General features: G+C 34.1%; 1 protein-coding gene across 3 annotated transcripts; it reads right to left on the minus strand.

Annotated features, from left to right (window-relative positions):
* Positions 1 to 698: 698 nt before the first annotated feature.
* LOC107867335 (phosphoglycerate mutase-like protein 1) lies at positions 699 to 7,382 on the minus strand. 3 transcript variants are annotated; one of them, XM_016713510.2, is made up of 11 exons: positions 7,216 to 7,382; positions 5,720 to 5,778; positions 4,805 to 4,866; positions 4,544 to 4,651; positions 4,101 to 4,180; positions 3,442 to 3,604; positions 2,371 to 2,445; positions 2,156 to 2,244; positions 1,919 to 2,038; positions 1,214 to 1,258; positions 699 to 1,138 (listed from the first exon to the last, which is right to left on the minus strand). In XM_016713510.2, the coding sequence occupies exons 2-11, from the start codon at positions 5,769 to 5,771 to the stop codon at positions 1,027 to 1,029; spliced, it is 906 nt and encodes a 301-aa protein (XP_016568996.1). In that variant the 5' UTR covers positions 5,772 to 5,778; positions 7,216 to 7,382; the 3' UTR covers positions 699 to 1,026. The 3 variants fall into 3 exon arrangements, with proteins under 3 accessions (XP_016568996.1, XP_016568998.1, XP_047267028.1); XM_016713512.2 differs by lacking the exon at positions 5,720 to 5,778 and having other exon boundaries at positions 7,216 to 7,361; XM_047411072.1 differs by lacking the exons at positions 5,720 to 5,778; positions 7,216 to 7,382 and adding an exon at positions 5,968 to 6,061.
* Between the last annotated feature and the right edge of the window lie 4,018 nt (positions 7,383 to 11,400).

Raw genomic sequence — 11,400 nt, forward strand, 5'->3', positions numbered from 1 at the left:
TAATTAACCATAGAAAAAAGAAATTTTAGGGTTGTAGAGAAGCTGATTGACTTGATTATTCTTTTTTTGTTTGTTTGTTTGTGTGTGAGAGAGAGAGGGAACCAGGATTAGGAAATTGTAGAAGGGATTGATAAAAATCGAATGTTGAGAATTTTCAACATTTAAAATGATGTGCATTCTTGAGCTACTTTTGTTTGCAAGTGTGCTACATAGGTAGTAACTAGACAAATCCTCACCAAAAGGTTAGGCACGAAACGTACCAATGATATTAGAATTTAAGTTTGGTGTACCGTGTAATTTTTTTTTTACACCATCATGTTACTTTTACCGGCTGTAGTAGGTCATTCATTTCACAGGTAAAAATATAAAAATGGATGACCTGCTACAACAGGTAAAAGTCACTTATGGTGGAAAAAAAAAACTACACCGACGGTGCACCAAACTATACCTCGATGTCCAGACTAATTTGCCTGCACCTCAACTAATCTATGGAGTATGCACTATACCTTTCACCAACATATGTATGAGATACATCACCATAATTTAGGCAAATGAGACGAATTCATTTAGGGTCCCAAGGAAGCATGATGCTGAGCTTGACAAATGACCAAAACTCTACAAAACCAGAATGTAGCTAGAAACATGCTACATGAAAGTCTGGAAACCTGGTACTTACAACAACAATGACAATACCAACATACCCAGTGTAATCCCACAAGCAAGATGTGGGGAGGGCAGGATGTATGCATACCCCCAGTATTTTATCAAGTGAAAAATAACAATACAAATTATAGTGTGTGTATGAAATGTGATTCTACAACAGATAATTCGTAAGGCATCAAAGCACTTGCTTGTACGTTCAGACAACTAATTTGCCTGTCTACTTTCTCAAGAATCTGACAAATTCATGGTCAGCCACAAAGTGCTCCAAATGAGATGATCTAATACTGTAATACATTACTTTAAAAGAATCGTAAAAGCAATCCAAACTCGAATCATTTTTTATTGCCACTGCCTGGAATATCATCAGTTTGGCAATTCGTCTGATCGATCACTACATGTATCGTCACTTGGTGCATCTTCTCCACTTGGAATTTTTCCTGGATAATCAGTTACTGAAGAATCCGACTCTATCATGCTGCACAGAAGCAAAGTCAGCAGCAATCAAAAAATATGGAGATAGATTGGTTCAACAGGTTTTAGAGACACAAACCTTCTGTCGACAATAACCATAGACCGAAGTTCACAGTTCTGATATCTGGACATGAGACGAGAACATCAAAAGATTAAAGTGGTCACCACTTTTCAGTATAACGTTTTATCACAAGGAAAATGCTGAAACAATGTACTATATCTAAAAATGGAGAGCGTTGACAGCAAACATAATTTTAACTCTCCTACCAAAATCTGAAACAACGGTTGAAGCTTGAGCTAGGGAAAATCAAAGCCCCCAAAGAAATATATGCATGCTTGTATTGATGTATTCTACTTCCCTTAGAACATTGAAGAAAGAAACCCACAAGGAAGGATAAGTGGGAGGAAATGATGATGATCCGTATTAATCTACAGGAAGGAAGTGAATGCAGCATGAAGATAACCGCCATAGTCAATAAGGCGAACTTGATTAACAACCACATTCTATGACTTGCTACATGTCCTTGCGAGACACAGACATCAATTAGTAGAAAGATGGCCCTTTTATATCTATATGCATAAGGCAGACCAGAGAGATAAAAGTGCAGTCAAGTTCAGTCCTTATTTGTATTTCCCTAATTTGTCATCTTTAGGTGATAGCATTTAGAGTTCCATCAGGCATCTATCATGTATTGGGTCATTTGATGTTAGTTCAACAATTGGAGTTACAATGTGATCAAACGAATTTCCAGCCTATTGGTTCACCATTGAGTTGAGAACTTACCGTTTACGTATCTCTCTTTGCACATCTGGATGACAATCATTACCAAATACACCAAGGGTATGAGTCAAGAATCCACTATGTGTAACAATTGCAATCTCCTTCTCCTTCCGTGTCCACAACCTGTAGCGGTATAAGAACAAATAGGACATTGGAATCTGCTTTAGGAACCTTGCTTGAACAGTAACACTTCCAGAAGATGAATTTTCCAAAAGCCTTATTCTACACAGCAGCACTTACCACTTGAAGAACTCCATTCCTCTGGAAACAACGTCTTTATTTAACTCTCTAACATCAGGCTTCCAGAGAACATCATCATCAGATTCAATCTGGGAAAATCAAAGTGAACCTTATTCAATGAGAAAACTCTTAAGTATGTTGCAGCAGGTAAATCATACCAAAAAACTAAAGCTAGCCTGAGTATTTTCCAAGTATAATAGAGCCAAAGTACTTGCCAGGGAAAAATCAATTGCAGGAAATAGAGGTTTGTATTCGCTAATGCTTCTCCTCTTATCACACCAATGAACTCCCTGCATTTTGCAACACATAAAGCAAATAAACTTCTTGTATTCTAACATTAAAAAGTGAATACAGTTTTTTATAATAACCTCCCTTCGTCCCACTAACACTGAGCCTTACCTTTTTGGTTCATCCCCAAAAGAGTAGATCTCTTCCCTAGATGAAAAAAAGTTTTCCGCTTGAACAATTCAAACTAATATAAAAAAATCATTTTAGATCATTCTAAACTTTATTTGACATCTTACCAACAAACTAATACACTATAATCAAATTTCAAACCAGTAGTTAAATGACTTCTCCTCCTTATAGTATAACAATCTATTCAAAGTCAACCTAAAGGGAATACAGCTCGAAGACTCCGTGGAACATAAGAGAAACAAGCCACCCACTTGTTCAAGGTAACTCGAGGGAATGATCATGCCACATCCTCACTAAATGTCAAGCCACATATATCCAATAAAGCCCAATGGGCTTTCCCTTATTTTGCATTAATTACTTACTGGATAGACTTCAGGGAGTTCCTTTTGGATCTTAAGTCATCACAAAAAAATGGATAAGCATGAACATGACGAGATGTGATTAACGTATTGATTCGAGCTATTAACAATGCTATTGAGTATGATGAAATATTTATCAATCTTGTTCTGGTCTAATTAATCAGGGACTTATGCAGTCTAACAAAGTTCTAAGAGTATATACCAAATGAAAAGGATCACCAACATCAATGTAAATAAAAGAAAAAGCAGCACCATCAAAGCAATTTCAAGGCCATAATCTTTTGTCCTAACCACCTTATTTCGCTTCTAAATATCCCCTATAGTTGATGAAATTTTAATGCCAATACCAGTCTTCAGTAATAATTAGCAAGACACCACACAGGACTCTCATGCCAGGTGATCGCTCAAATGCTTCAAGTAGTTGTAAATTATTTCACATAATTGATATGCATTTTTACAGATCAATTAACATTTTGGCAGTAAGTAGGGTAATTTTTAGGATGACATTACCAAGTGTTCACGACAACCCTCCACTGCAATGAAGGGAGGGCAATTTAAACTTGAAATTGCTGGATGGTTACTTTCTCCTGCATCCGTCACCATGAGTGGGGGAACGTCTATTCCATCTGTGTAACCTTCTCCACCAAAAACTCCAACTGCTGTTTGCATACACCTACAATGCAAGACCACCAGAGTTGGAGGCTCCAAAATAGGTAATTGCAGCTAACAAATCCAGAATAGATAGAGAAAGCATGATCTAAGTCGTCACATGCATGCAGACCTCTTAAAATAAAACTACCTTCTACCTTCAACAATGCCGAAAAGCCCCCAACTAATCCCTCTCACCAGAAATGTAATCATTTAAAAGATATATGAGAAATGATCTCATGAATAATGCGTCCTATTTGCATATGATACCCCAGGAACACAAATTGTAATTCTCATGTAAGCCATATACCACAGGTACAACCCAGTTCTGGCCTCACTAAGCTCAAGACATATGATATCACTATGTTAAGTTCAAGAAATTCAGTGCTGCTTAAAAACATCAAAAGCATAAGATTGTTCACACGTTACCAAAAAAGGTGAAACTTTCATAACATGTTATGAGAAGAAAAAACAAAGATGTCACAGATTATTGATACCAAGATATAAAACATAGCATGTACCTCAATAGAGGAGAAGTGATAACTAATTCCACCTTCTTAAAAATTCCTGATGCGTGAACATGTTTTCGTAGATTGTCTACCTGAAAGAAACCAGATGAAACCACAAAACTAAGTTCCTTAATGGCAAAAAAAAAAAAATGTTCAAGTGTGAAGTGACAGCTATTATCCTTATGCAAGAAGATAATCAATTCGGTCCTTGTAGTCGGAATCTATTATAGATAACATTTCTAAGATAAAGTCAAAAGCTAGGAAAAGGACAGGGGGAAAGACTTCAACAAAATGCAGTTTCTTGAAGTCCACCATTATCATTGGACAACGACGATCCTCACCTAAAAGACACCTAGCACTAGACAAGTTCTTTATCAAAATAAAAATATTTGTCCAAGCAAATATTTTAGGTTAGCAATTGGACAGAAAGGTAGCCATGTCTAACTATATATTACCTGTTGCCAACCAAGAGGAGTAAGGTGTGCATCGAAAAGGTGTGGAGATCGGTAGGCGCTATGGTCCTTTTCTCCTTCCACATTGTGAACCCCCTGAGCATGCCTCACCTACATATTTTAGAGTCATTATAGTCCAAAACTCTTATCAGAAAGAAAGTTATAAAATCAAAAATCTTAACTAGGAAGGATCAATACTATTCATTGAGTATTTTTACAGCAAATTTTCACATTCAGCTAAGACAGGCAAGATGAGTGACAAACCAGGTGTACAGTTTTGCAACGGTGTAAAGGATACAAACTTTGACCTCCAGAGACATCCATATCTGCATGAGCAAGCATGATCGATATTTACTATTATTGAAATAACACACACTGGGATGAAGTGATAAAAAACTACCAAAAGGAAAATATTGACATGTTTCAGATTAATAATTATGAATGACCTGATATCCCAAACTAAGAGTATTGCGAAATCTTCAGTGAAGTAACATCTATATCAAATAAGAGACAGCGAGATACAGGAGACAAAGGGAGAGATCAACAATTCCCAAGAAAATGACAAGATTGCAGAATGTTATATGTGAAAGCAATCATTACAAAAGCATGACCAGTGATCTGTTAATTCAAAGCAAAAGAACATACCATAAAGAACCATAAGCAAACTTTACAAATTAAAACGCAAGACTGCAATAGTAAGCACCAATCTTGTGAGATGAAAGAGAAGTAGGAGTTGTTGACAGGGAAAAAATTTCCTGTAGTAACTTAAACTTTCTTTGCACTCTTTTTCCAATAAAAACATTGGCAACATACAGAACACCATTCGTATATGCTATTTCTTTTTGAGTTTCCTAATGAGGAGATCAGGTGGTGAAGCCTGGTTAGTGGAACCGATCATAAACAATGTACACCATGAAATTTATTTGCAACATATAATATTTAACATCATGTGGCAAGTAGTCGGTACAATTTCTTAATTGTACTCGTTCACGTAGCTAAGGGCCTAAGGCATATGGGCTGTTAAGAGACTTGTTGTTCCAGATACATTAATACATTTATGTATGGCAATGAAAGCGCACAACTATTTGTGGATTGAATCTTTTCATCCTCCAAAATAATTACTATCAAGCAGCAGTATTTTATCAAAATACAACAAGTTCAATTTTTTTCTTTCCTCACCTGGAGGCCTATAAGTTGCTTTTACACTGCACGGAATATGATGAAACTGCATTTAGTCACTACAAGATAAACAAGTTACTAAGTGGGGCAAGTTGAAAAATTCATCACCAGGATTAATGCAGTCCAGAAACAACGGTATCAATTCAAACATTAGAAAAGTCAAGGTAAACATGTAGTTCTCATGAATCAACAGAAAACACTAAAACCGTATTAACCAAGGGAACAATTTCAGTTTAATTGGAACGAACCTTCCATTTTTATCTACAAAAGAAGAAGCACAAATTCGCAATCCCAAAAAGTGTAGATATAAATAACAAACACATGTGGAACCAGAGTAGCTTTTCTTTTAAGCAGCCAAAAGCCAAAAAGGCTAAGATTACAAAAGAATAAAGTTCCAAAAGAACAAATGCACTTCTTGTGGCCCTGACATTTAAAGGCACCTTGAGCTTCTAAAGCATCTTTTAGTCCATTAGCAATACCCCAGTTGGTCCTATACATGTGACCCGCTATCAGGAAAAGAAATGCAATAGCTAAATGGCAACTGACAATATCAGTCAACCACATACCGTCCTCCACGAAAAGTAAGAGTCCTCATATTAATCAAATGATACCTTCCTACCAGCTAGCTCAAACAAAGGAGGATTGCCCAAGTCATATATTGAGCCAACGGATCTCATCCCTCGCCGATGTGATATTTCTCTTCAACACCCACAGCTCACGCCCAGACTCTTTCCCATAGTGGAGCATCCACATTCACGGACCGTGGTATTTCCATGGGCGGATCTATGACCAATTTTGTAGCGCTCCGGCACCCATTAAATTCAACACAGACTAGGTATGATTATATTAAAAATGTATTAAAATTGACATAAGATTTAGAAAAACACCCAGTAAACCAAGAATATTGCTAAGTGTTTTAATTTCTAAGCGGAACTTTAAAGGCTTTGGACATCAACATATGTGTTGAACCTTCCGAGCACCCACAACTCCTAAATTCTAGGTCCGCCACTAGGTATTTCCATCCCTTCAATCGCCCGGGACCATGGGCATTTCCACCCCACACAATCTCTCTCTAATACCATACTAAATCGATGTTGGACCCATGAGCACAACCCAAAAGTTAGAACAATACAATTTCGCTGATTTTCTTTTTCTTTTTTTGCAATATTTAATTATCTAATTTCTTTAAATAGACAATTTTATGCTTCCCTTCAACAATTGAGCTAAAGAAAACTACAAATGTGAGTTGTTAAGAAAGTTCGTAAACGTAATACTTGTATCAAAAAAATCACAACAAAGTCGCATTTATTATTATGAAATATGAGCCATATAAGGAAATTTATCGACAAGCCAAATAAAATAGAAAGAAGAAAAAAAAGGAAACAAATATCTACTCTCAAAACAACAAATGAAAAAATTAACAAAAAATGTAAGCGTATCAATTCAAATCAAATCCACAGATATAAATAAAGAGGAGAAAGAGAGAGTAATCTTACCTGAGAAAGTGAAACAAAGAACACCCAGAGAGAGAGAGAGAGAGAGAGAGGTATGGGAGTCCAATAAAATGGATGTTGTAATAAAATTCCGCAGCCCTTTATATTAGCAGTTTCGTTCGTAACTTGGCTGCTCATTGAAAAAGAATACTGGGAGTTATTAGTGAGAAATAAGCGGTTAAGCATTCAAATTTAAACGGGTCTCAATATTTATTTTGATACTTTTAAAAAAAATAAAAAAATTGAATGATTTATAGGTACTACCATTTTGTAAAATAATATTCTGAGTATAAATATATATTATTATGTATTTATTGATTCGATATAAATATTATGCTGTGATCACAAAATAGGCATATTTTGATGAATTTTGAAATATATATATATATATATATATATATTTATTTAAAAGTAATTATGTGCACAATGAAATTGTATTGACACGTAATTTTTTACTTCAAAGAAAATTGAAGCTTTGTGATAAAGTTTCAAGCTTGTTTTTACGATTTCAGACTCTTTAGTCCAAGTTCTATTCTAAGTTAAATAATGAATCGTGTCATTAAACTAATATGAGTAGTTATTTAAATTATAATTTGCATGAGAGAGGTGTTCAATTTCTAGCCATGTGAGTGATTTGAATACTATATATAATTGCCTGAAAAATCTCTTGAGATATTGTTTGCATTAATCCATGAGTAAAATCTCTCTATTGGTCAAAGAAGTTTTCTCCACGATTAGTACGTAATTAGAATAGTCAATAATAGTAGAAACTAGGAAATGTGTTGAACCTAATTAATCTGTCCCTCTGTAAGGTTCACTCTTATTGACCACCTCCTCTCTTTATTTAAATTTTAAAAAGAAAAAAATATCCACTTGTAAATTGAATTACTCGTGTGAGAGTATAAAAGTATTATAATTACACCTCTCTAATGATCCTCTTTAGGACCTATTTTTGTATTATATTAATATATTATATGTTTTGTATAGTAATAGTATTAAGCTATAACGGATCGTCTGATAGGAGATATAAGGTGAGATATTTTATGAATTAAAATTTATACCATATTTGGTTGATGGTATAAATTTATCTCGAGATTAATTTATGTCATCAATCAAACATGATATAAAACTAATACTCCTTCTGTTTATCTGTACTTGTTCACTTTACTATTGACATAGGAATCAAGAAGCAATAAAAGTAAATGATAGGGGTAATTCAACTACATTATTCTTTGAATATAATAAATTTAATGCTTGAAAAATTTATTAGATAATGAATTATATTTAATGTTAAGAATAAAAAAGGTAGAACAAGGTAAATAATCTATTGATTTTGCAAACTATACAAGTATTGTTGGACATTCTAAAATAAAAATACCGACAAGTAAAGATGAATGTAAAGAATACCAAATTTAATCTTGGTATAATCCATTTTATCCCATCAATCATGGGACTATTTTATATGACGTCTCATATGGTAAAAATAATCCATGAATTATAATCCCGAATAATTTAGATACGTACCAAACGATCCCTAACAATGGTAAGCAATATTCAGGCCTAAGTTGTCGGAACTTTTCAAAAATAGTGTCGCACTTGTGTCGAATTCTTTAAAAATACACCACCTTTGAATTTCAGTTGATATTTTTAAAGAACCCGAAGGACGTAGATTTAGATAACAACTATTAGAGAAAGACTCAAGTGTATATCTTTTTCTCCTCAATTGTGTAAACAATTCGTAATGAGTGGGTAAAATGTTCAAATTCACTCATTTCCCAACACAATTTTTCCAATCACCCTGACTTTTTAGAGATCAAAATTCAGAAAAATTGTTACTATACATCTGCTTAAAATTGGTTAGCCAGAGAATCAAATCGAACGTAAGCACATTACTAGCTGTGAGTTATTTTGTTGCTATTTGAATGGCTGGTCCATGCCCAACGTAGCAACTTGTCAACTCCATCACCTCTTTCCTATTTTTTATTATTACTCTCATTACCAATTTCATTTTTAGGTGCATCCAAATGTTTCCTCTGTCCCTATCTTTTTGATTTATTTTTCCCTTTTTAGAGATCAAACAGAACAAAATTTGAGGTATAATATCACTGGCTTACTCGTACAAGAAGAAGTTAGTTTCAGGTTTTAATTGTTTAGTTTCAGGTTTTAATTGTCATAATATTCTCAGATGAAGAAGAGTGATTGTTGGGTATGTGAATAAAGTAGACTTAATTAATAATTAGTAACAGAAAAGATTAAGAAACTACATATAACACTTAGGATTGCTTAATGAAGTGAGACACTTTCAGAAAAACAATGTGATTTTGGTCCAGAGCGAATAATATGATACCATGTTAAGAGTATTTTTAGACTAGTTTAATCCAAGGTAATCTTACTTGGAATAGAATTAATGTTATTTTGTAATACATTATTTGGACATTTAATGAGTTGTCCTTGAATATTTTAAATCTTTTTGCCTTGTCAACATCATCCTTGTACACTCGTCCAAATCGATCCATCCATTGGTCATGTTCGTACAAGTCTAGAGACATGGCATGAGAAGCACACACACACATTGACAACACCAGTAGAGCTGCAAAACCAAGCTTCCAATTGAATAATATTAATTTTCTCTATAATATACTATTTGCATTTGAGTGTTATGGATGAAATATTACTTAAAAGAGGGAAAAGAATTTATAATACTGAAGTTTTTGTTTTGTTATTGTAACACGACGTCCTATTTCACAATTGTTCGTGACAAATACAATGAAGATTCACGTCGACTTGCTGCTTGACAATGATATAATCCAATGAAACTCTCTTTCTGATATATATATATAGAATTTTATTACTATATATAGTCTTGGAAATATAGGAACTAAGAAAGTTAGCTTTATTATTTTTATGGTTTTAGTAATTTGGAAAGCAAGCAAACTTACGACATTTTGTTTGAAATTGTAGGATTTTTAGCAAGAAAAAGTTGGACGATTGAACTTCAAGCATTATTTCTGAAGTTAAGGTATCACCATGTGTCTCAGAATATCCATCTACCTCTAGGATGAAATATTTTAAAACATTAATAAATATCAAACAACTCGCATATATTCCTTCCGTTCCATATTATGTAAATTGATGAGGTATGACACACTTTTTAAGAAAAAATATTTAAGCATATAAATTGTACGCTACTTTCCATTATTACCCTTCGAATTATTCTTAAATTATTATCTAGAAAATGTGTAAGTACTTAAGAATCTCATTAAATGAAAGTGGAAAGTTCCGCACAACAAACCTCATTAAGTAATTCACAAGTCGATTCTTGAATAATTGTCGCCCATTGATTTGAACCAAGTCGATTCATGAGTAGTTATTCAAATAACTAGTCATAAGTCATGAATCGACTCGGTTCAGATCAATAGGCTTGCTGTGCAGGCCTACTTACATTGTATAAGTGACTCTAATTGAAAAGCCCAAAAATAAGCCCAAGACAAAAGGTAGCTTGGAAACTTCATATTTCAAAGTTAATCTCCTACTTTGGGCCCAAAATAAAATATATGGACTTTGGATTTAAGAGCCTGAACCATTAACATAGTGCCTCCATTACAGAGTCATTTGCACATTGTCCCTAATAGGCATGGGAAACATAGCACCTGCTGAGGTAAAGATCTCTTTGAAGGCAAGGGGGGTAAGAATGTCAGTCTCGGCGGATCATTCCCATCGCGCTCGCCTAGATTTATTTGCTTTGTTTTGTTTATTTCATTTATTTAATATCAAGTTATGTGACCAAGCTGCAAGTAAATCAAAAACAAAATAAGGTTAAATCGTAACGCGTGTTGTTGACTCACCTGCAAATTCAACTGCACCAAATCCACAGTAAACAATATCATCATATCCTACATGTTATATCCAAACACGACCAAAAGAACTTATGCCTCACTCGGCATAAGTTCAACTGTTAAAAGGCAAAGATTAAAATCCGATAAAATTAAAGACCAGCTTAATAGAAGGACAAAACATGCTATTTTATGTTCATTACTTGTTGGTTCGCTTTTCATAAGTAAATACAACTTAAATATATGTTCATGCAAAAAGTTAATGGACACATATAATATATGTATATTGCTTAGTTGCAACCTATCAGATCAAAAACCTTACCCAACTTCAACATTAGCACAGTTTTATACCTTG

This window comes from Capsicum annuum, chromosome 4, assembly GCF_002878395.1.
Source record: "Capsicum annuum cultivar UCD-10X-F1 chromosome 4, UCD10Xv1.1, whole genome shotgun sequence".
NCBI classification, from domain to species: domain Eukaryota; kingdom Viridiplantae; phylum Streptophyta; class Magnoliopsida; order Solanales; family Solanaceae; genus Capsicum; species Capsicum annuum.